This window comes from Micrasema longulum, unplaced genomic scaffold (assembly GCF_059751315.1).
Source record: "Micrasema longulum isolate JH-2025_06_02 unplaced genomic scaffold, ASM5975131v1 h1tg000611l, whole genome shotgun sequence".
NCBI classification, from domain to species: domain Eukaryota; kingdom Metazoa; phylum Arthropoda; class Insecta; order Trichoptera; family Brachycentridae; genus Micrasema; species Micrasema longulum.
Window position 1 is genome coordinate 27557 of NW_028277807.1, and position 27707 is coordinate 55263.

The 27707-nt window shown below is 31.1% G+C and overlaps 1 protein-coding gene across 1 annotated transcript in view; it reads left to right on the forward strand.

Moving 5' to 3' along the window:
- Nucleotides 1–27707, forward strand: part of LOC148280132 (uncharacterized) — a gene marked incomplete at its 5' end in the record, with an annotated part of 81404 nt that overhangs the window by 23547 nt on the left and 30150 nt on the right. Inside the window, one exon of the mRNA XM_088228876.1 lies at nucleotides 22458–22657. Within this exon, the coding sequence (XP_088085002.1) occupies nucleotides 22458–22657 (200 nt within the window). The remainder of the gene's footprint in view (nucleotides 1–22457; nucleotides 22658–27707) is intronic.

Genomic DNA, 27707 nt, shown 5'->3' on the forward strand with positions numbered 1-27707 from the left:
CAGAAATACAAAACGTTAAAAAATCAAAGCGCTGATAATACGATATTTATAAATATAAAAAAATTGCCTTAGTTTAAAAGTCTATTAACAAGCAATAAAAAGACACTGAACTTCCTCATTGTAATTATACTCAAAACACCTTTCAAATGCGAGAATTTCATTAATTAGTACATCATCATTTTAACATATTAGAAATGGACAAATCAATTTATAATTAATGACTTTGTTAAAACTACATTAAAATGTGCAAAACATATATTAATCAAATTGCATTTCATCGCTAACATCATTAAAAATGCTTCTTTGAAGATACGAAGTATAATTTAAATGTAATAATTAGATGATTTTACTTATTATTTTGTTACTTTTATATTTTAATGTACGGTGTGCATGTTATGAAAACGGAATTATTTAATAGTGGAATTAGTTACGAGTGCTTCCAAAGGATTCACTTTCGTTTTGTTACTATAACTTGCTTGTCATTTAACTGCTGGTGGTAATATTATACTGAGGTGTATATTATATTACAAGCAGATTGACTCAACCATTGGTAAAGTATCCTCCAATTTCAAACATAGGCATTCTTCTTCTTCTTATCTTTCCTCTCTCCGATGTAGGTTGGAAATCATGGCAACAGTTCTTACTTTGTTAGCAGCTCTGAACAAGGACTGACTGCTGCAATGGAACTAGTCACGCAAGTTCTTGAGCCAAGAGATGCGCTTTTTACGTTCACAGCGTCTGCCTTTAATCCTTCCCCGTGGAATGACTTGGAAAATAATATATATTTCTCCTCTCATCACATGCCCAAAGTACTGAAGTTTTCTTTTATTTATGGTCTTCAGTACCTCTTTATCGGTTTTCATCCCTCGAAGAATGTCATCGTTTCGGACTCTGTCCACCCAGAAGGTTTTTAATATCCTCCTGTAGCACCACATTTCAAAGGCCTCGATCTCTTTGAAGTGGCTTGGCTGAGCGTCCACTTTTCGGCGTCGTAAATAAGAACTGAGAAGGCGTAACATTATACAATGCGCATCCGAAGGTCTAAATTAAAGTATCTACTCCAAAGAAGGTCACGCATCCTGAAAAAAGAGTCTCGTGCCATTTCAATTCTGACTTTAATCTCTTGTGAGTTGTGAGTGATCCCATTTATTCTTCAGCCAGCATCCTAAATATTGATATTGAAAGACTTGTTCAATAATCTGCGATTAAATTTTTAAAGCCATTGGGAAAGTTTGTGGCTTTTTCTGAATAACCATATATTTGGTATTGGAAATATTTATTTCTACTTTATTCAAACGAGCTGTGTGTACTCTGTCCAATAATAGCTACAGGCTTTCTATTCTATCTACTAGAATGACAGTATCATCTGCGTATCGGATATTATTTCGTTTAAAAATGTATGAAGATACGCCTAAATGTATGAAGAATGAAAAAAAATTGAATGAATTTAAAAAGAAATGTTATGTTTACTGTTAGGTGACGTAAAAAGATATGTAACGAAAGTAAGTGTAAACATTAGTTTATAATATACTAATTGTAATATAATCTAACTTAAAATATTTATGTGCTGTATTCATTTCACTTCACAAATAATTTTTAATAATTTTTAAAACTCTCCCTTTCTATGTAAATAACAAATGAAGTGATTTCAATATTTTTACTTTGATGCCAAATTCGTGTTTATTTGATAACAACCTACCTTGTTTAAAATAAATTCACTAATTCAAAAGCTTTAAAATAAATTATTGAAATTAAGCAATCATTTTTAAGAAATTGTTTTTTAAATCAAGACATATACCCGTACTCAGAGACAATACTTAAAGTGAGGCAAGTACATTCTATTGTCTTCACTTTCGGGTTATTCTCTGCATATGAGATTAGAATGTACTTTCCTCACCTTAAGTATAGTCTCTGAATACGGGTAATAAATAGTCAATAAAGAACATGTATTTTTACGTAAGTATTTATATAACTTTCAAGTATATAAAATATACCAAAGTTGGTGCTTCAAACAAAAAATTAATATAAAAATACTGTGTTTTTTACATGCATTTACCAAAGGTTGCCGATACATACTTCCCTTCACAAACAACTTCCCCGTGCAAAGTGCCGTCCGGTGTATCGCATGCTTTATTTTGACGTTTCAGTTAGTAAGAGCCGCCGGGAGGTATTGTCGCATGCAGTATGCATGCTGCAAATTACAAATAACATCTCCGCAGGTACCTAATTATGCATTATGCGGTGAATCGGTAAATCGTTCGTGTGCGCGCAATGACAACACTCGTGTAAAAGTGCCGGGAAAATCTAGTCGGCCCGCGCGCGGGAAAGTGTAGCTGTCAAAGTTTATCTATGTATTGTAGTTTAGATTTTCCTCAGATCTATTGCGTTCAAAATTTGTTGCGTAAAATTTACGTACATAGGTGGCTATGTCACAAAAAAATACTAGAGGGTGCGTTGTATAGTGTCAAAAGTGTGTAATATGTATTTTTTAGTAATTTTTGTTACATTCGTTAGGTGGTTATTATTATATAGTGCATTATTCATGTATGATTGGTTTTTTTTTTTAAATATCTTGATGAGATATTTAAGTCGTTGTCAATCGTCTATGTTTTTTTGTCTTTTTTTTCTTTTAAGAATAACGTATTTTACGAAAAATAACTCGCCGATGAAAATAAATAATTATTTAATATGTTAAAATAAAATAAAATCACTTTTTTTTATGTACCACTTATATTCTTATAATTTGACAACCAACTAGTTTCGGCAATACTATGCCTAACAAATTATTATTATTTGTAAAAATACGACTGTTTTATATTTTCATCTTATCTTAGTCTTATCTAGGTTAAACATATTTTGTAAGAGTACTTATCTACGTAGATTTGTTTAAAAACATCTCCATCCATTTATCACATTTTATATTTTTATCAAATAAAGTCGAACCGCATCTTCCTGACGACGTAAGTTTGCAATCTTTCAATAGATTTGTTTACAAAATATATCTCTAGATTATTTGAGTTGTTTTCTGATATAATCAAAATTAAATATAAAATACATTCGGTTTCGTTTATTCTGTGGCTTTCGGGTTTTTATTTTTCATTTACTTTAATTATATCGTACGTCATCTATCTTATATTACGTACCTATCATCTGGAAAATTAGAATAATTTATTTTTTACCATGCATTTGATGACTTCATTCCTACTAATAATAACAATCATTTAATAATATCAGATAACAATAAATTCATGCGAATAAACTTTTTACAAGCTTACGCGTAAAGTTTATTATTCTTTTGTATGTAGGTACAATATTTTTTGCGCAGAGACATGATGTAGGTAAATTCTCATCACGTAAACAATTTTTTTCTGCTTTTTAAACCGTTCAAAGGTTGATCAGTATTAATAACGATCCAAAAAATCGAACATAATATTCTTTAATGATCGACATAACAACCTTGGGTTTTTATTATAAATAATCTGGTCTTTATTTGTTGCAACAGAGAGGGAAAACATTTTTGAGAAGGGAATATGGAAATCTAGGCATTTACAGGGCTTATGACCTGTCAGTGGATAGATCAAGTGGCCTATTTACACACTTTGTAACATTCACCATTATGCCGATGTTTAAACATCTAAATTTCCTCAACTCTTCCATCTGTTGACTTTAGTGAAGTAAAAAAACTTAAACCTTTATAATGCGGGTGAGATTCATCCGGCTGAACCAATTCACTAGGCAACGCCATGTCGTAAGCCCTGTAAATGCCTAAATTTCCCATATTCCATTTGGATATACTCAAAATATTGTTAAATTAACTTTATTTTTTTTAATTTGTTTATTTTTCTATACATATTTACATATACATTGAATTTTAATTACAAAAATACACCTTTGAATTAAGCTCTAACATAACTTGGAAAAAATGCCCACAAAGACTTTAGCGTCTGGGCGTTGGCCATTCCTTTTTTAATGATCATAGGCAGAATCGTGAATGTTACACAGTGTGTAAAGTGACCACTTATAAACCATCCAATTGATGTGCCATATATGTATTTGTATTTTGTTACTTTATTATTATTATTATGTTTCTGATCCTACATTTGTGGTGATATACTCATGTGTCCGTGTCAACTAATTGCTAGTCCCATCTCAAAACAGGACTTTTAGCCCCATGGAGTTGGGACTTATGTCTCAAATAATGTACAGTAAACTTATGTATGTAAACAAATAAATGACAAGTCACGGGCCCTGTAAATGCCTATACTTCCAAATTCCTTTCTCAAAAATATTTTTCCTCTCTTTTGGCAACAAATTTAGGTCAATAACTCCCTAGGGAGGAAATCCAGCCAGTCTGCAAACATTTCGACGTACTCAAAATATTGTTGAATCTGGTCTTTACCTGAGTTAGCTCAATACATTCATATTGGCGTTACGTTCTCGTCAGTTTAAATTAATTTACACTTAAAGGATTTAAATTTAGTAAAAAAACACATTTGAATTTCCAGGATAGCATTTATCATTTTATTGTTTCCGCAGATAGATGATTTAAAATATGTAAAAACGGTAAAGTACATGGTTAAAAATATTTTTTTTATCTAAAATGCGGTACCTGTATTTACATGTTTTAAATAATTCTGAACTAAAAACACATCGACATTTTATATTTATCGCAACGTCATCTGACGAATTTTATTTATATGATTAAGTCATTCCAATAAACAAAAGAAAATACTTTCCAACTTCACTTTTCCATATTGTAGCTTTTCAAAGTAACATATGTCATGCCAAAATACATAAAGTAAATATATCACTTACCTATTTTAAGAATGTACAAACATGCTTTTATTTTTTATCAAACTTATTATTAAGAGTTGAAACCTTTAATTTGTCAAAACATCAGGTGTGTAATAAAAAGTAATATACATGTACAATACCTTAAATTAAATATTCCGTTTAAAAAACCGTCACGCTAAAGACGGGACAAAGTATATTCTATTACAATAATTATGTATGAATTTTTAATATTTTCGCGATGTAAAATTCATATTGTTTTTGTAAAATTAGATCCAATGTTATTTATTTTACTTACTTGAATATTATCTTAAATCAATAACAAAAATTCAGTGAAGTAAATAACGAGCATACGAATTTTAATTCATTGTAATTTTTTTTTTTTAATGTAAATGTTTTTAAGTCAAACGATAGTATTATGTCAGCTTAAATTAATTTAAGCAGCAAAAGAAGAAACTCAAAAACATGGAGTTTTACCCAAAACATAATTGATCGGGTTATGGTCTCGTGACTAGTGTCGCGGATCAAAGGTTCGAGATTCGTACCACGCTCTACCACAACTTGATTCCCTTTTCATTAAACTGAGTTATTTACAACTCGTTGAAAATTGCCCAAATTTGAAATTTTTGGGTAAATCATAGGAACAAAAATATTTACTGTTTATTAAAAAACTTTTTTTTTTATTCTTCAAGAACTTAAACTTGAATATTGAGTATGTGGAATAAATATTTAATACCATTTTATGAACACGATCTCGTCAATGCATTTAAAAACAATTACATATGTTAGTAACAGCTGGATTAAAACTCATATTGAAAATAAAAGAATTGTTCTTAACAATCCTTTCAAGTCAAGAATTTTTCTTTGATCAATAAATAATACATTATTAAATGTGCGCGTGACTAATAAATAAAAAAAAAACAATGTTTGAGTATGTCCAAATGCTTGCAGACTGGCTGGATTTACTCCCTAGGGAGTTATTCATATTTAAACTTATTGCAACAGAGAGGGAAAACATTTTTAAGAAGGGAATATGGAAGTCTAGGCATTTATAGGGTTTATGACCTGTCATTGGCTGGTTTAAATGGTCACCTTACACACTGTGTAACATTCACCATGCCTAGACTTCCATATTCCCTTCTCAAAAATGTTTTCCCTCTCTGTTGCAATCAGTTTGGATATGAAAAACTCCCTAGGGAGGAAATCCAGCCAGTCTGCAAGCATTTGGACATACTCGAACATTGTTGAATTAACTACCTGGTAAAAGGAGAAGTACAAAAATTGTAAAATTGTTTTCAGGCGTTGCCTAGTAGGTCCAGCCGGATGAATCTCACCCGCGTGATAAAGGTTTCAGCTCTTTTACTTCACAAAAGTCAACAGATGGAAGAGTTGAGGAAATGTGGATGTTTAAACATGGGCAGAATGGTGAATGTTGCACAGTGTGTAAAGTGGCCACTTAAACCAGCCAATGACAGGTCATAAGCCCTGTAAATGCCTAGGCTTCCATATTCCCTTCTCAAAAATGTTTTCCCTCTCTGTTGCAATAAGTTTAAAAATAAATAAATACATTTTACCTAGGTAATATCTTCATTAATAAATGAAGACTTTAATTAATATTTTTTTCAGTTTTAATCGGGATTTATTTTTACCTCACTATTATTGAAATCGGCTTTCACCAACAATTACTATTGTATAAATAAAAAAATATGTTTTCTGCTTATTAAGAGATAAAATTATTTTATTGATAAATACAACGGAACACTTCAAATTGAGTTGCAATTATCAAAACAATAATGATCATTATTTCTCTTTTGCTCTAGAAAATATTTCCGTGTCAACCCAGTTAATAAAATGGCCATTATCAATAAGATTATGTTTGATCATCAACTTTCTTGTGCCATTTTCTTGATTCTGTGCTATTGTATTCCGCATTACGAATCTACCATCTTTTTTGGTTTAAGTATAGAAGCTTCTTACATTAACTTTTAAATTAATAAGTACGCTAATTCAATCTACAACAATTACTAGTATTATTTCGAATAAGACAAAATAACAACAAATTTATGCCTTGAGTTTTTTCTACTGACATTTCTTGGTGGAACTGCATTTTAATTATAATTTTAAAAATATATACGTGGAATAAAACTATATGCGTATTTCAAATATTAAATTTGAAAAATTCCGTAAATATATAAATAATTGTATTAATTTTCATTTATTTTTATTTTTTACATATTAACCTTATTAGCTATATATTTTTAGTCCTACAGATGTCTTGTGGTAGCTATGAATTTATTTTGTAAGAAATCAAAATCTATAATTAAACTCTGATATTTTGTTGTTTTAAGTTTTAAATGTTTTACTTTTACATTTTTTTTTGCACCACAACAGGCCAGGAGGCCTAATTACAGTGGTGAATTACATCACAGAGCACCCAGGCTTGAGAAAATTCACATTTTAATTTTTGTGTTCTCACCGGAAATCGAACGCGGAACCTTCCGTGCGTAAGTCAAGCGTCTTGACCACTACACCCCGGAGGCCGATGTTTAATATATTCTGTTCATATTTACCAAAGTCATTGCATTAATAAATAATAATCATTTTAAAAGCTTGCATCGCGCAGTTTTAAACTATGCAACTCGATCAAGCTTTGACTACATGTAAACTGTCTACATAATCTATGCCTATGTGTGAAAGCACTTCAACAAACACCGCGTACATGTATTGCGCGTTAACGTAATACCTACGTGCCGTTTGTCCCATAGGGCGCAAAACGTCTCGTTTTCAGGTACCTAATTCAAAATATGCGTATTTTAAACCATTGTAAAAAAGTTATTCGACGTCGCAAGGAAAAAATAATAATACTGATACCGTTGCCATTTTTAGCTTATTTAAAAATAAAATTAATGGAAAATCATAAAACGACCCAATTAAAATGAATCATAACACATAAATGTAATTTTTCTCGAACAGCAATTTATTTAATCGGTCAAAATCATAACGCTTTTATCCTTGAGATTATTTAATTGAATCCTCTAAATAATGCAGTAATATTTTATTGTTTTAATGCATTGTAGATATGTAGATTAATTATTCAAGATAACACCAATCAAAACGCGTTATTTGTAAGTTTTACTCAAAAGTCGTTGATTGAATTTTTCGCTAACGTACACGTTTTATCTGCTTTATCATTAATCGTAACAAATGCATAATAATCGATTAAATGCACTGATACATTAATAAAGACAATTGTTTTTACCGTCCAATTATCTCACTTTGTAAAGTAAAAATAAGCGGAAGAGTATTTTTGCACCGCTCATCTAAGGACAAGAAAAATATTATGTATATTTATATATGATATATTCACGAGGACATGAAAACGTACAAACACGTGTAACATATTTTACAAATATTCATCTATCTTTATTTAGATGCACTTTTATATTATTTAACTAAGCATCAAGCTTCGTGCTCACTAAGTTTTTATTTTGTAATTTATGTACATACTAATGTTAAAGTTACAAATGATGAAATCAGACGAGAGTGCAAATCGCAGACAGGTATCATTGATAAGATTCAAAATCGGTCACTGAGATGGTTTGATCACGTAGAACTTATATATGGTAAAACATATATCTGTGAGGAAAATTAATGGTAACGTTGGACGAGAACTTCCAAGAAAGACGTGGCATGATCAAATAAACCGTAATCTCAATTCTGATCATGTCAAAAGCAGACAAAATCAAAGGGCATGTATGATAGACGTGTGAGGCATTCCATCCTCTCTGCCTTCTCCTACCGAAAATGCCGTGATGTTGTGGAAGTAGTACTGGTAATAAGTAACATTGATCTAAGTGGAATTTTCTATCTCATTGACATGCAAAGGTCTAAGAAACTGACAGTTTTTTTCTATGGTGGTATTTTGCATTAGGAACGGCTCATTACTTCAGCACTTCAGAATTCCCAAGCCAGGAATCTGGAGTAATGTGCGAAGCATCTTGTATTACGCGGCGGAATGTCTTTACGGTTAAATACCAGTGCCATTTTACATAATATCCGTCTAAGTTCAATGTTCTCGCGTTCCTTGCTTTTGCCGTTAAAGTGTGGAGTCTGACCTGCATGCTTAATGTAAATATTCCAACGTTTTAATAAAGAAGAGGTTAAACTGACGCAAATGTCGTTTTGTTGGCTGACTCGTTATTTCAAATTCAGTCCCATAGACTTTTCCATCGATTATATACTAATAAAAACGCGTACGCTGAAATTCCATCCAACCACAGATAGTATGGATCAGGGGTGGGCATACACATGAGGTCAACGAGAGCCACATTTTGGATTTTCATGTAAATAGTGTATATAAAGAGCCACATAATAGTCACGATCTCATGTAGTATAAAAAAAACAAATTCTATATTAATTTATTTACATTTACATTTATTATTAAAAAAATTATTTGATATATAAAATAGACATATAAAGCAAACACAAATAGTTAGTCAATGATATTTTATAAAGATAAAATATGATCAAATATCACTTTTAACTTAATCTCTAAATTTGGTGTAAAATTTGTTCAGCCCTTCGCAGGAATTTTTCAAATGCTCGTTTGTTAGCTGCAAACGCTGTTTTGATTTTTCAACTTTCATAGGGAAGTGCCTAGTTTTGCAGGTGGATGAATAAAAAGCAATTCAAGGCACAACAAATTTATTTTTATTTCTGAAAACTACGAATTGCTAAATTATCTTATGTTGTTATTAAAATAAGGTTGGACAAGTTTAGGAGTGCCCGTCACTGTCTAAACACTTCTGCAACAGATCTCTGAAGCGTCACACAACTGAGTCGTATACTTCCAATACATGCCATCTCCGTCGTAGTAGATAATTTACGCACTTTCAAAAATTCTTATGTGATGCTAATCCCTGAACTATTAAAATAATTATTTAGTAGCTATGTACGCCAAATCCCATGTAAATTCGTTTCAAATATTAAGTTTTCCTAACTCCGCCATCTCCAATCACTGAATCATTACAAACTCCAAATCACGCCACCATACCAAATCAAACGAAATCATACCACACAGGATGGTTATAAAAAAATACACATATTTTTACGATGATAACATAAAAAGTATCTGTAACTTATTAAAGGAAGACACCGCACAAATTTATATTCTCTGGATCATTTCTTAGTTCTTATAGCAAGTTTTCATGCGGATTACCTTCTTCTAGTTTTGTAAGTTTCTTGAACAATGTTTAAAAACTTTGGCTTTAAGATAACATCACATGTAAAAAATACAGGGTTCCATATCGTTCTGAATTTTCTGTCACAGCCTGATTTCCCCAAATTCAAAAAATTAAGGACCGGCGATCCCGTTTGGTGACAATGCGCGCTACGCTTATACAGCAAAAGCTCGCTGTTTATATGTCTACACCAAGTTTTGACTGACAGCACTAACCACAAATTATACTCTTGCACTGACACAAAAACTTCCCAGCTGCCTGCACAAATTGGCACCGTTCGCGTCCCCAACCTTTTATGACCAATCCTCGCGTCGTACAAGCCTATTTAAACTAGGGAAGTAGGAATGCCACAGCCACGATAGTTGTATGTTGTACCGAAAATGGAAAATGATTGGCAAGCTGCATTCTTTATTTAAGGGTATTTGAATTCTGACACAACCCAAAATGCAATCATGGTACTTGACTTGTGCTGCGTTAATAATGACTGAAAACTTTAGAAAGGAAAATTCACGAAAATGAAAATACAGGTAATGGGGAAATAAATCATCTGTATTTTTATGAAGAGATATTCGGCGTCACACTTAATCCAACGAAGAGTTGCATGCGACTCTCAGAGCCACATTTGCCCACATCTTGGATAGATACTAAACCTAATTTAAGTATTTCAATAATGTCTCTTTGTTGTTCTTATGTTCTCTTTCTTAAGAATATTAGAACGATTCGTGTAGCTTTTTTATGGGGTCAATTTATTTAGATTTTTATTTCAAAAAAATCCAACAGCATTCCTCAAGATTTCAAATAATATGAGAAAAATACAAATAAGATATTTTGAATTTTCCTTTTTTTTTAAAGAGAGGAAAAAATATTTTCAGCCCAAGGGAAACTATCGAGAAAAGAACTAAAGTCATCTCTAGTATAGTTCAAATTTAAATCAATTTTGTATCTTGTTCTAACAGTGGACCTTAGAGATAAGTAGTGCTGGAAACAAATATTCAATTGAAAATGCTTTCTAAATATAAAATTTACGTTTAAAGCCCTAACTTTGTGGCTGTTAATAAAAATGAAAATAAAAACACGTTGTTTCAAACCACTTACTGAAATAAAAAATCTTGAAAACAAGGTATTTTTATTTTTATATTTTAAAAAAAATCGTTCACCATCTCTCAGTTGGTGATCTCTGCGGAGTACCCGGGAACATTTATCATATTATGTATTTTCATTATTTTTATTTAAGCTAACGAGTGAATAATATCATAATCGGGTTGTGGTCCCGTAGCTAGTGTTGCGGACCATGGATCAGAAGTCCGAGGTTCGAACCTACTTTGCCCCAACTTCATTCCCATTTTTCAGTAGTGAGTAATTTATAATTTGTTGAAAATAATCCCAAATTGAAATATTTAGGTAAGTCATAAGAACGCAAATATTTAGTTTTTCTTTAAAAGATAAAACGTTATACCTCTCTTACAGAGAATAATCTTCATAATTTATTTTATTGTAATTTATTATATTGAGAATGTGAAATTTACGTAACTGGTATTTCAATTTGCCAAATACCCAAATCTAGGAAACTTTTGCATTATGAAAGATTAAATCCGTTACATAATACATGCTTGATTTGTTCTTTATCGGCACCTCTTCTTCGAAAGTTCACTCATGTTAGATCCAAATTGCTTAAAATATTCAAGTCATTACACATGTCATGTACGTTGTATACCTTCATTTTTTCAAAATCGTGTTGCGATTTTGAAACCCAATGTGTGTTGACCCAAAGGTCACTGTGATTTTTACGTAAACAATATTCTTTCTGTTTCGTGAACAAATCAAAAAATCTTTCTATTTTTTTGGTTACAAACAAGATAACCATGAGTTTGTCAAGTTTAACATGTTTTGTATCAGTTAAATGTTTGGAGAAATTTCTGTTTTAAACATGTGAACGGATTTCTTAACATTTACCTGTAAAATCAAAACCGATTTTCTACTCCGAGATGGTATTTAATCATGCGTATAAAAAAGAAATCGTTATACGCGTTGATGCCATATAATAAAATAAACATATCATTTTATCTATTTTATTTATCCATCAATTTATTTATTTATTAATTCAAAATTACACTCATTTAAATATAAGTGAACTTATAAAGAATTTTTAGGCTGTGCCCGTATCAAGCCATAATAAATAACAATAAAAATATATAGTAAAGTTAATTTAGATTAAAATATAATGACATGTGATGCAATATAATGAAAATCCAGAAAAAACTTATACAAGTAATAAATAATAAAATTCTAAAGAATACAATTTAAAAAAGATAATTAGACATTAATATTATAATGTAAATTATAAATTATGCAAATTTAGATTTAAACATGGTCAAATATACAAAATAACAGTATCATTGAAATCAACAAAATAAAAGTACAAGAGTCAAATATAGTATTTTGAAAACAAAAAATAAAATAATAGTATCATTAAAATCAATGTTTACATTCATCCGAGTACTAAATTCATATGTGTACGCTTTATTTGATCTTGTTGCTGTTCAATTGATCTATATAGGCGTCATTAAAACAGCACTGAAGCGAAAGTGCTATTATATTTTTAAAGATTTTTATACCACTTTAAAAATGTCATGGAATCATATTGTAGAATACTGAATTTTAAGAAAATCAAGTGAAATTTCTACGACAATTTTGAAAACAGAATCAAGAACTTCCAAATTATGCCATTCACAATGGCTTGTATCCTTATAATATATTTTTATCAAATAAAGTTTTAGATTATTTCCAGTAATTATAAAAATAATATTGTATTTAGGGGTTTATCACATTTTCAAGAACATAGGTCGGAGTTTCGGGCCATAATTATTACAGGTAGACTGATAAAATTAATTATGATAAAAAATGATTTTAATTAAATCATCAGATACGATGGTTCTGTCGCTCTCTCGCAGATGCCTCCCGAATACTGTACGAAAAAGACAACTGCATATTGGACCGATTATGCCAAACTAAAATCGACAAGATTGAAGTCTCGTATTCCCTACCCCAAAACTGAAGCGATCTTGTTTTTTTTTTTAAAGAAATGATATGTTTTATTTTAGTCAAAAATACTGGTAGTTATCGTATTTTTATTTCGTACGTTCGAAGACGGCAGATACACTGGGCGTTTTTAAGGGTTTTTAGATAGTCCTGGCTTCTATAAAAGATAATTTGACAAAAAAGCAAACGATAGGAACACGCCTATGGTAAATATCTGTACTGCGTAAAAAAAAAATCTATATTGCCATTATTCAGGGAGAAAAACGGGAATACGTTTGCATGAAGAAAAATCCTCTTGAGTTAAGTTCCGTAAAGTAAGAAAATATATCAAATATATGTAATGACGCGAATTTGATAAATGCAGTTGTTCTGTTTAATCAAACGATGCATTGAAGAATAGACTATTATTTATATTGGGTACAAAGCAGTCTGTGCCGTGTTTACTTGTGGCGTTAGTTTCGCCAATAATTCGATAAAACTTATCTGTAGCTCTTATCACAGTCGATGTACGCTCTGGTCTACGAGTAAATCCCACTTGATTCAAGTGATTTCTATGAGCAAGACAATACACCACACCTGATTGGATATTGACTCAGTCTTATTCATATCCGATACTTATGAAAATAATGTTTCAGCGCACACGCTGCCGTGCGTACATTTGTCTGAAATAATACTAATAATCCTTAATATTTTTGCGTTTTAGAATCTCTTAAGTCGTGCAACATATGGATAGAACTGCGTAAAATTTACAAATTTCTTTATGAAAATGTTATACTCGGTGGTGAAACGCATTAGAATTTGTGGAATAAACAATGTATTTTATTTAGTTTTTTAAATGTGAAGTGTAAAGAATTCAAAATAATGTTGGATTACCTGTTCTCGATGGTGGCCGGCTTCTGGATCGGGATGTCAGGATTATTATATCTGGCATCCTACTGGATCGACGAAATTTGGGGTAAGGCCATTTATTTATATATTTATTAAATATACGACCTAAGCCAATTACAATAGCTACATGAAGAAACATGACGTTTTGTTATTGATATTCAAGATACATGGGACTTGTAAATAAATTCTTATAAACAAATTTACAGAAAGGATTTTTGTATTTGAAAGTCAATTATCATAATTCACGACCATGTTTTAAGTGATAAAATACAAAAAATATCGACTTACGTATATGACATACGTATCGAAAAAAAGTGATAACCCACTCTTTTACCGACATTTAGAATATTTCACAAGGTAAGTATGTCGAAAACAACTTTATTTCGGCTTATACACTAAACGAATAGATGTAAATGCTTAAATTATTGAAAACGAATATTTTTTCGATTTTTAAGGTTCGTCTATTAAGATTGTCTATTAAGATGTCTCGTAAGATTAAATGAAATCCCTGAGACAATGTAAAAAAAAACTCAATACCGATTGAAGGGATATAATTTTTTTTCTGTTGTACGTTTTGTTTTGTGAATTCTACAAATATCCATTGACAACTTTCCGGTTTTAACTTAAATTTTATTCTGGCTCAAATAATAAATAAAACATGAATGCAGATAATAAACGTAAATTTAGTTACGGTTCCTACTATTTTTTCTTTTTAGTCTTTTATTTATGATAAATTTTGCATAGGGCATTGAATGTGAAAATGATTTGCAGCATAAAGGTAAAAGTATCAGTCTTATGATTTACCTAGATATTATACCACCTTTAAATCTACAAAAAATTATTTTCCGTAGATCTGATCAAAAATTAAACACGGTTTCTCGTGTGCAAGTGCAAAAAAGTATTGCAATGGTCAACACTGCCATAGAAAAATCAAAATCAAATATTTAATTTAATTTACATTTATTAAGACGCAAATAAATATAAATTTGACTAAAATCAATAAACATAACAGTCAGTGGGTGAACTGAACAATAAATACGACTTTATTTCCCTAGTGTGCAAAGTTTAATGTATTTTTTACAATTAACAATTGAGCCAAAAAATTCACAATGCTTTTAGGTTTATTTGTGACAAACAAAACAATAACAAGTTGTTTTGTGGAAAAAGTAGCTAGTACTTGTTAAAATGTACAATAGTTTCTATCTTCTTCACATGTAAATAATATTTTTAAATGATACTTCTGTATAGTACGGGGCTGTCCGCGACGTGTTTTTGATCGACCGCAAATACCAACATTTTCTTTTTACAAAATTTATTTCGTAAAACATGTTTTTTTCTTATGGCATCCCAAATAAATTAATGCGATATTTATGCATATGACAACAAGTATTCTGTCACCATTATTAGGGAAGTTCCCAAACTGTGTATTTGTTTCTCCAAACTTACAAATCTTGGTTTAAAAATGGGGTCGATGATGGGCAGTACCTTTCTTTGTGAAAGTCCGTATTCAACCATGAATTTTATATCATGTAAATATAGGTCTTCACTGTCAGATAAGTCACTTACACCAGCACAGCGTCTGGCTACAACCAATAGTATTCTTGTTGATATTGGCAGAATCGTAAAAAAATAATTAATGAAGAACTAATACAATTAATGATAACGATAAAATCCTTGTACTTTTATTTTTTCTTCAAAAAGTTTAAGTATTTGTTTTGCGGCCCTCCAATCTGTTTAACTATTTGGATTAGCCCGGGATTATATTTGGGATTGGACAGCCCTGGTTTAGTATTGATATTGTTGATTATAATATTTTACATTTACCAGGTAAGAGTTTTTTCCTAAAGTAAACATGACATGAGTAAAAAAATGTCGATAACTATTTTATAGAATTCTTTTAATAATAAATACTTGTAATTTTAATCATTGATAAGGCGAATTAAGCATTATTGAGTTGTAAAAAAATATTTGACAGGTGTTTATCTCAATTCTTAAAATCATTAATTATATATCTAAATTCATTATTTTACAAAAAAACGCTTACTATAGGCGCTAGATTTATCCAAAATTGATAACAGTATTCTCTCCAGATATCTGAAGAGTTTATTAAAAATAAATAATGCATTGTTGTCACTTCGTCTTGTAAGAAGTAAAATGTTAAAGTCGAATAAAATGTAGAAGAATGAATGGTCTTATCAACGTGAACCAAATTTAATGTATTATTGATATGTTTTTTATTTCTTTTTTTTTTCTATGCCTACGTGTTTTTTTTCGATGAAAACATTAATATGTCATTACTAAAAACAACAAAATACCAAAAATAACAAAATAACTCAATAAAATCCCAAAAAGGGATCCGACAGGATCTGTTCGTAGGTGTAATGAAAAATATAAACATTTTTTTAAGTCGTTCAAAAATTACAACAAAGTCGTACAACAAAAAGAAAACTGACTCTAATATTATTATTTTTGGAAAATAGCACTGGATTGATTAACCAACAATATATTGATTGAATTTATAATAAGCAAATTTTTATGGGGAGATTTTCGTACTGTGTAGAGTGAAACCAATTAATACCAATATGATTATTGCTAGATAGCAATTTCTTCCAACCAGTTAAAATAACAATAGTTAATAAAAACATTTACAGTCAGCAATAATACTTATTAATAAACCAACATAAGTCTTAACTAGAACCGGGTTGTGATCCCGTAATAGTGTTGGGAACTCATGGTCTGAGATTCAAATCTTATTCTACCACAACACGATTCCTATTTTTCCAACACAAATTTTGTACAACATTTAGGAAACAATCTTTAAATTAGTATACATATAGTATGTGGGTAAATACACTCATGTATTAAAAATAATAAACTTGATTTTTTGTAATGTGCCTATCGATCAGTGGAGAGGCTACATCCACAAATAAATACTAAGGAATAACCTTCTTCTTCATATTCCTCTTGTTTCATGTAATTATAGGCAAAAATTATATTTATTGAGATTTTTTAATAATTTTAATATACTAACAAAATTATTAAACATAAATTTATTTACGAATAATCATATTGACGTGCGGCGTTTGCTTTCAAAATAACTTGTTGTGTTTTCTTTTCTTTTTATGTTCGAGAATATTTTTTTACTTACTGTGATGCTTCTTGTGAAAACCTGTAATTGGCTTATTTGTAATTTGTTTTGTTTTATATATGAGATAAATATAGCCGTTGGTTATCCAAATAAAGAATAAAAAAAAACTTTGAAAAATACATTTTTTTAAATGTGTTACTTATGTAAATTTTGTAAATATTTGTATTTTTTGTTGGATATTTTTTTTAAAGTAGTAATTAAAAAAAAAAAAATTTCATAATTAAATACGTTTTTACATAATAAATTTCATGACAAAAAGACAGGATGTATCGAAAACGACTACAGGAAAGCAATTTTACATAATTTAGCAGTTAACATAATATGACATGAAAGAGTCGGAGGGCGAAGCAATCATGATAAGGATGATTGAAAAATGGTTAAAGGTCTGAGGAAAGTTAGTGACGACTCAGACGTTTCTTGAAAATCGTTCCATAGTCGTGCAGCATTAAGGAGTAAACAATATATGATGATGTGGAAAATAAAGAGTTATTTCGTTCAAAAGGCAAAGTACGAGAAGTAGCTTGTGCTCAGAACTGTTAACATTTTTTTCAAAGACGCGCATCTTGGCGCGTTGTAATTTTGTTTGAGATTATTTAAGTAGGTGCCTACTCTGTTTCTTAATCTTATCTGGGAAAACCAAATACGAAGTTGACTAAAAATTTCAAAGATGTCGTTTGAAATACCTGACCCCTTGGAATAAATGAAAATGGTTCCATCTGACACCAATATGCGATAATGTGAACCCTTTCCCACAAATGAGAACCTACGGGAAATTGTATATAAAATATGTTTTCTTACGCGCTGTCAAAATTAGAGTATTAAATTTTACGGCATAGTTTCTTGAAAATGTACGAAAAAAATATAAAAATACATTTTAATAAACACGAACTACTTTGAACGACGTCACTAATTCATATGAATCAACCAATAGTAAGAGGGTTAGGGAAGATTTCCGGTTTACTTACCGTCAACGGACCAATCAGCAGTATTGAACGAAAGAAGCGGATGACAACTTGAGACTTAAACTTATTACAACAGAGAGGGAAAACATTATTGATTAGGGAATATGGATGTCTAGGCATTAACAGGGCTTATGATATGTCATTCAATTCAATAATGATAGGTCATAAGCCCTGTAAATGCCTAGACTCCCATACTCACTTCTCCAAAATGTTTTCATTCTCTGTTGCAATAAATGTAAATATTTAACTCCCTAGGTAGGAAATCCAGCTAGTCTGCAAGCATTTGAGCATACTCAAACATTGTTGAATTAACTTGAGACGTCACACGCGGAGTAAATTCAGAAATAAAAACAAACCAACTTTAAAAAATCATAGCGCTGATAATACGATACATTTTTTTTTTGCTTAGTTGTTTTTTTAATAGTTTACCAACATTTTTTTTTTAAAACCATTGAACTTCCTCGTTGTATTAATTATAACTGGATGCAGTTAAATATTTTATCACTTCCTTAATGGTGTTCTTGCAAAATAATAAAGACTTTTACCAATGGAACTGTTTTCACTCGGTAATTCAAATAAACTTAAATTTTTAGTTTATTTATTATTTTATTTATATAACGCCTTATATACATATACAATTTATATTCATATAAGGGCGGGCATATTGCCTTAAGGAAATTTATTCGTACCTACCCAAACCGTTCAGTTTGAGAAAATTACAAGTACATGGACATATTATTTTAATAGAATACAATTTAATATAACAATTCAAAGAAAAAATTTACACTATGCTATAAAGAGAGGAGGGGAGAGGTGATAGGATGAAAAGAAGAAGGAGGAAGGAACAAATCAAACATTTAGATAGTTAGTTGGAATCTTGTTATTCCAAATGATTTAGGTAGGTATCAAAATTTTGATAAATCTAACTTATTTAATACTTCTACATGTAAAATAATAATCTTTTTAACGAAAGCGAATATATATTGTATGTAATAAAAATCACAATTTTCTGTTGTTACCCGCTTATTATAGAAAATGCAGGTATACTACATATAAAGTTAGCCTTGAGAGAAACTTACCTTTCAAAGTAAACTATTAGATACAATATTATTACGGTAATTCTAGTTTAAAATAAATATAGACCGAGAGTATTATTTACGCTTTATTTATAGGTATTAAGTGTATCTGCGTACATCATCTTTTTCTATTGAAGGTTAAACAGATCTGCGTGTTTTTGAAAGTATCATAGTTTGTAATAAAATTATGGACCGTTTAGAGAAAACATATTTTGTATGAATAACATCTACAGTAGCGGTACGTTGCACAAAACATTAAATTTTTTTTTTAAAGTCTAATTCTTTCATTATAACCGATAATTTATAAATATTTTTTATTATTATTTGTAGATAAATTTCGGTAAATCTCTTATTTTCCCATTGCAATCTGAGTATACTTAGATGAATGGGGAGCAAGATGAAGAGATGTGAAGACTCTTAATAATACTCCTCCGTATTAATTCTTGTTTTATGATTTCCATCAGAATTTGACATTCTAATCGAGTCATGTGCGTCAATGTCGTTAATTAAAAATAATCATTCATAAATTTTTTATAAAGTGTAAAATTCATAGATTAACATTGAAAGCATTCTATTCTTTTCTTATCGCTTTAAAAATATGTTTGCAAATTCAATTAAAATTCCATTTTGGAATAATGTAATATTTATTTTTCATTTTTCAAGTTACATGGTTTATCACTTACGCATAATATGAAGTGAATTATCTATAATTTTATTGATAACGTTCAAATGAATTATAATTTGTACCTAAACTTTAAGCCCACCTTTTTTTTAAATTTAAGTATCCGTTCCATAATTAGATATTGATCTGCGATATCGTTACATTAAATATTGTTTTCTATGTAAATCTATGTATATATTGATAAATAAATGTAGAATATAAATTAAAAATATATATAGGATATAAAAAAAATATAAAATACATATATATGCCTTTATTTATGCAGAGTACAAAACATGAGTGTTTAAAAGCCCAGTTCTTCTCTCTTTTCTACTAAAACGTATTCCCTAAACTGCAAAATAATGGTGTTAGTTGATATAGAAATTATTTTTCTTCCTATTTTCATTTTGTTGCTATCTCAAAGGAAGCCATGTCCTTGGTGGAATGCCGAACTGGATCAACTTGAGAAAAATACAAACAAATGCAAGCATAGGCTTCAGAACTCAGGAAACATTAGAAAAGAGACAACCACACATCCTGAATACTTAAAAGCTAAACAAGCTTACTAGGAAGAAATTAACAAAACCAAAATTGAATCCTAGAAAAAATATTGCGCCTTACAAAATAAAGAGTGCCTGGACAGCTATACATATAGTGTTAATCAAACAGAGAAAAAACATACCACTATCGACACTTAAAGACAGTAGCAAACTCTTAGCAACGGCTGAAGAAACTGCTCAGCATTTGTTAGAGAGGTTTTTTCCTGACGATACAAGACAACAAGAAACTCTTGAGCAAGTTAGGAGGATGGCGGATATAATTTAACATACTGAAAATGATCCATCTTTTACAGAAAAAGAAATCGAAGATATCACATCAAATATGAATCCAGATAAAGAACCCGGGGAAGATAATTTCAATGCGGATATCAGCTTTCATTTCTTTAACATTGTTAGGTCATTATTATTAAGTATATACAACGCGTGTCTAAGAATAAGCTATTTTCCTACTCAGTGGAAAAGAGCCATTATCATATTGATTCTTAAACCAGGAAAAAAAGACCTAGAAGATATAAAATCATCTAGACCAATTGGTCTTCTTTCAGTTTTTGGAAAAGTATTAGAAAGGACAATAATAAATATAATTATCTGGCATTTTCATCGAAACGGTAAGCTAAGTCTAAATCAATTTGGATTTACCTTAAAAAATCGACAGAAGATGCTTTAAATGCTTCAGTTAAGATGATACAAACTGCATTGCAAGACAAATAACTAACTAAAGCTATTTTGCTGGATATTATAGGAGCCTTTGACAATGCTTGGTGGCCATTTTTAATGTCCTAACTAAGTAATAACAAGTGCTCTCGAAACTTATTTATGATTTTTAAATGTTATATTCAACAGAGAATAGTTAAATTATCACACTTCGACGCTACACTGGAAAAAATCACATCTAAAGGTTGTGTTCAAGGATCCTCATGTGGACCTAGCTTCTCGAATTACATCATTGATTATGTACTTCATAAGGATCTAGGTCATGGAGTTGTATTAAGAGCGTTCGCAGATGATCTTTTACTAATAGTAGAAGCTAATAAAACTGCAGATCTGGAGAAGACCGAGGATGCACTTGATAGCATTACAAAATGGGGCTCAAAAGCCAAACTCCGCTTTGCAGAAGATAAAACGAATGCGATGTATATATCTAGAAGAAAAGACTCCCAACCAACTATACGGATGAATGGTGTCTACTTGAAATGTGTGGATCAATTCAAAGTTCTTGGAGTTACTACAGATCGTCACCTCAACTGGTTTAAGCATATTGACAACGTTTGTAAAAAAGCAGCAGCTGTAACAAATAAAATTGTTCGCGCAGCCAAACCAACATGGGGAGCATCACCGGAGGTGATGCAACAAATATACATGGGAGCGATAGAGCCTTTGATTAAGTATGCTCTAAGCGTATGTGTAGAAGCGGTTAACAAGAAATATAATTGCAAAAAATTGAATTCCATACACCGACATATTGCCATTAGGTCTTGCAAGGGATATAAAACGATATTCTTAGTATCTGCTCAAATTTTGAGTGGATTTATGCCCTTTGATCTAAGGATTAGAGAACTTGCATAAGTTTATGACGTAAAAAACAGCCTCACTTTACAAGACCTGCCAAATGACAGATACTACCAGGGAGCCAGAAACTTTTTCTTCTTACCGCATCTTGCTGAGCGCTACTGGATTGATTTGGCTACAATGACGAAACTTTACCGGAAATAGTGCAGGGAGAGTTAAGAATATTTGCTGACGGCAGTCTCTTAAACGGTAAAATAGGTGCAGCATTTTTACCCTTTGATGGCATTAGAGAGCTACCGGCAAGTAAGCTAAAACTTGATGATTTCTGCTCTGTTTTTCAGGCGAAAATATTTGCAATAAGAGAAGCTCTAGTTTATGCCTTAAAAAAACCACCAAAATGGTGGAAGAAAACAACTTCTCTTTATTAAAAAAATTAGGAGAAGTTCCTATTAAGATGCACGGTTGAAATTCCCCCCTTCCCTAACTACTCATTTATACATAGCCAGGAAACATGATCAAATAAAATATTTATCTTGTATTTAATACCTTGATTATTTGAGGATTCACGAATAACTAATTTCAGATCTACCGATGACGAAGATAGAGTCCGCCAGCTCAGCGCATAGCCGGCTCCAACAGCTGGTACAGCGAGTGATAGAAGAAGCTCTCCATCTTCCAGCCTTCCTGGATTTCAGCGGTCTCCCCAGAGACTCCCAAGGTCGCCTTCCGGAGTTCAACCCCACCACTTATGAAGACCTGCTTGCCACGGCGATTCTAAACAAGGTAAAAAAAACAATTGTTTTTGCAGTAGGTCCAGTAGGAAAAATCATAATTTTTCAATAAGGTCAACCTGGTTGACCTGTTCTATTTTTTTATGTTTTCCCTTGTATTATTTTTCACCCTCTTGACATTTGTAAATATTGTATTTTTTTGTTTCTGGCTATCTCTACAATACAGTAAATGCCATAATAATGAGAAAAAAAGCATTTGGAATGCATAGGCACTTATGGATGTACACTATTTTATTAATTTATTTATGTATCAATAACACGGAGGGCTAAGTGGAGTAGTGGTCAAGACGCTTAACTCACACACGGAAGGTTCCGGGTTCGATTCCCGGTGAGAACACGAAAATTAAAGGTGATTTTTCTCAAGTCTAGGTGTTCTGTTTTGTAATTCTGTAATTGGGCCTCCCGGCTTGTTGCGGTGCAAAAAAAACACATATTCTTACAAAAAACAATATAGAAGAAACAATTCAACCAATATCGGGTTTCGTGAAAACAATTAATAGAAAACCACACTTTGACATAAAATAATATAAAGATATATTGATTTAATTTGTAATAATCTAATATCTGTTTAAGAAATGAAAGCGATTCTGTGGTAATTTTACATGATTCATGATATAAATAAATTAAAAGTAAAACACTCAATTTTAATTATATCCAAGATTGAAAAATTCAAGAAATGTACAAAAAATTTATTCAGCGACTCCCCCGGTTTATTTATCAGATACTGCCCAAAATTAAGGCAGCAACTTGCAGCAATTGGTAAATAAACCAACCCGTTACAGGAACAACGATACACCGTCTTTACTAGATTTAATCCTATCTAACGAAGACAATCTGCTTACAAATATAGAATACCTATCGTGCATAGGCAAAAATGATCATGTAACCATGGTTACAACGCTACAAGCATTCATCTGCACCGAAAATAAAGTATCTAAATGTGGAAGAAAAAAATACTATTAATCCAACTACGAAAATATAAATAAACTTCTGTCACAAAGATCTATTCATCTTAATGACACTGACATTGATTAAAACTGGAAATTGTTTAAAAACTACATTCACTCAATCCTTGACGCTAACACTCCCATTTCAAGAAGAGGTAGTAGAAGCAATAAACCTTGGATAAGTGCTGATATTTTAAAATTGATTCACAACAAAAGAACATTTTGGGATAAATAGATATAACATACACAGATTACCTATCTTACCGGCACACAAGTAATGTAACAACAGCAAGAATAAGAGAGTCCCGAATATGTTTTGAAAATAACCTAACTAATAGTGGAAACAAACTTTTCTACAGCCATATAAACAAACAATTATCCTCAAAAACAAGCATACCGCTCATATTTAATAAACTCAACTGGCACAACCTCCATTTTCGAAATATATTTTTCCGAGGAAAAAGTCAAAAATGGCCTTAATAACCTACAAGGTGAAACATCCATAGGCCTAGAGAACCTTCCATCAATTGTCTTGAAAAAATCAGCTTCAAATATAAGCAAACACGTGTCTTTTCTTATGCAAAGCTCATTTGACACTGAAAGACTACCGAATGACTGGAAAAAAGCTGTAGTCACACCAATTTACAAGAAAGGTAACAGACTGAACCCGAGTAACTACAGACCGATAAGCTTGACAAGTATACTGTGTAAATGCATGGAAAAGTTAGTTGTTCAAAAACTTTGAATTTTCTTACTAGAAAACAATATAATTAACAACGAGCAACACGGATTCATGCCAGGAAGATCCACAATATCTAATATACTCGAGCGTTTATAAAAATGGACCATAGAACATCATGAAAATAACCCAATTTATATTATTTATTTTGACATCAAAAAGGCTTTTGACAGAGTACCAAATAAAAGAAAAACTGTTTCACATAGGAATCCGGGGAAAGGTTTACGACTGAATTGAGGCCTTTCTTACAGGACGAACTTACCAAATTAGAGTTGGTGATGGACTTTGAAACACTTTTGGTGAGCGTAAAGAACCAGTATTAAGCGGCGTACCGCAGGGATCCGTACTTGGTCCGATTCTCTTTATACTCCATATTATAGATTTACCAGCAATCATATAACAAAAGTCCAAATTTTTTGCAGATGATACAAAGTTGTATACAAACGCTCTCACGAACTCAACTCAACTACAGCAAGACCTGAACAGTATTTATAAGTGGACCAAGAAATGGTTCCTCACACTCAATGTTAATTAATCTACAGTTCTTCACATCGGCTCGAAAAACTCAAAACTTAAATAAAGTCTAAATGGTTGTAAATTTGAAAATTGTGAAACAACAGAAAGACTTCGGAATAACAATAACAGATGATTTAAAATGGAAATGTCACATAAAAATATCTAATTAAATTATCCACTTTATAAAAAAAACCTTCTTATATAACATCGAATATGCTACTAAAAATATACAAAACCTTTATCGAGCTATATAAAAGCTGATCTCATGCGTAGTCTCGATGGGTTCAAAAACAGACTAGATTTATTTCCGAAAAGTTAAAGTGCACCAACAACTAACTTTCGTTTAAATAGATTTAAGCATACCAGCATTAAGCTGCTTGCTTAAAATTAATAATAATAATAATATTCGTCAGTTTTGCGCGTCTTTTACAGACAAACTATTTTTACATAATGTCTTAAATATAATTTTGATGCCTGCCCGTGAATCACAAATTCCTAAATGGTAAGTATTCTCCCGCCGCGCCACCTTATAAAGCTAACACCTATTGGCAATAATGTTTATAAGACCCACGCAATTGGTAAATAAAACATTTAAATTGCCTTTGTCCTCAATACAGTTGAATTGATTTTAGTAATAATAGGACTTCATTAGATTGTACCAGCATTTTCTAAATACAGTGAATACTTTTTTTTTCAATTACAATATCAGTGCAGAGCCTGCATAAAATTTAACGTATATTACAATATACGGTTCTACTATCGTTGACGAATAAATCTTTATGCGGGTTTTGCAAAATAGCGATCAATTTTTCTCAGCCTCAACTGTTGATATGTATTTGTGTTAAAACGTAGATAATCAATACTGAAATCAATAGAATTGATTCTAGCACGTTAGTCTCCATCGCGATAAAGTATCTAATTAAGATCTGTCAGTATAATAAAGCATCTTCCATCAGCCTCCACTATATGTATTATGTTCTTATACAAACATGTGATTTGTGATAAGTCTGAGTGATTATTGTTGAGGAGATACTTAGCAATTTGCGCAATCATAATTTACATTTATGCAAACTTGTTTTTTGAAATATTTTATAATGTCGTAGCTTCAGGCTCGTAACTCGTAACATAATACTTGTCATTGTCCAAGTATACAAAAAAATCGTTTGCATTTGTTTGTTATATGAGAGGTCCTTGTAACATTTTTTTCAAAAACATCTGACACTTTATTTTTCAACTGTTGCAATTTTATATAGTACCCTAATTACTATTCGTTAGTACATAAACCCCCCTCATCCGCTACGTGGTCAAATGGTCAGCGCGTTTGCTTACCATGCAAGAGGTGTCGGGTTCGATTCCTAGCAAGTTGACACCAATCATTTTTTAAAAGGGTGTTTTTACGCTATAATATTTCAAATTCCTTGCCCAGGGCATGTCCATGACACCTAAAGCGTAAGCTGATCATCTTACTTACATGCAACAAAATTGATTAAGAAACGCTGCGGTTGTTGTACTAAAACAGTGCCCTGAACACCATTAGAATCGGAAAGAAAATGATGTGATGATGTGTACGTAAATAAACGTTTGATGTTAACATTCACCATTCCGTATATATGAGAAAATCTATGTTTCTTTGATACTTCCATCTGTTGTTTAATTTTAAATAAATAAGTATAATATAACTTCAGATATCAAATATGCGTATCACAATATGGTGCTGCGTGTTGTCCAGATGGTGGTATAAAATATATGTTATAATTTTAATTTGTATACACGGTTTTTCAGGACCTGATCGCGAAACTTCAGAGGAACATTCCTCATGGTAAGCTTTAAAAAAAATCCTTCAAAGTTACTTAAAAAAAAAAAAAACTCAAAATGTAGTAAATCCTTAATTTCTCGAAAAAGCAGTCCCTCCACAAACCACTAGCCCTCTCCAACCCAGCCGCTTCCCCTGTCCGCATCTGGTGCGTATCGCTTCGTTGGTCAAATACGTTTTCGTCAAATACGTAAGGGTTCGCGGAAGGGATGCTTGACCAAGAAATTAAAGATTTACTCCATTTTGAGATCAAAAAAAGAAAAAAATGATCAGGATTTTTTTTAAACTTACCATAAGAATGTTCTTCTAAAGTTTCGCGGACTGGCCCTGAAAAACCGTGTATAATACATACTAACTTTTACTCACGGCTTAGCTCGCGTGGTATTAGGGAGAAATTAGTTCATTCATTCATTTTATCAGTTAACAATAAGAATGTTCCGAATGGAATGATATTTTATTTTATTTTATTAACATAAACGGCAAATCTGCCTTTTACAAACATTTATAATACTACACATTTGGCTTAATATATATATATATATTTTTTAAAAACATAAATTTCCTTATACCCAAGATTTATATAAAAAAAATAAACCTAAAAATTGTATAAGATTTATATTTATAAAATTAACCTAAAAAATATACAGCATATTCAGTAGAAAGTTTAAATAATAAAACATTCTACAGTAATACAACAAGAAAATCATAAGTACTGTTTTATACAGCTGGGCAAAGTGAACAATAAGCTGTGTATATTATGTTTATTTGGGATAATAAAGTAGCCTGAATCGATCGCCAGCCCTCCAACTATCGCCATGCAAATAAACTACGATATATCCGTATATGGCAACGTAGTATCGTTTTTCTGTTTTATCATTGATTCATTTTTCCACAAAGAACTTTCCCGAAGAGCGATATTTTTTTTGGGATTAAAAGTAACTGATATTTTTTAGCTTTTTGGCTATTTTGGCAAAAAATCACTTTGATAAGTTTCTCTGTTGCGATTATTTTTATGTAAATAATATTT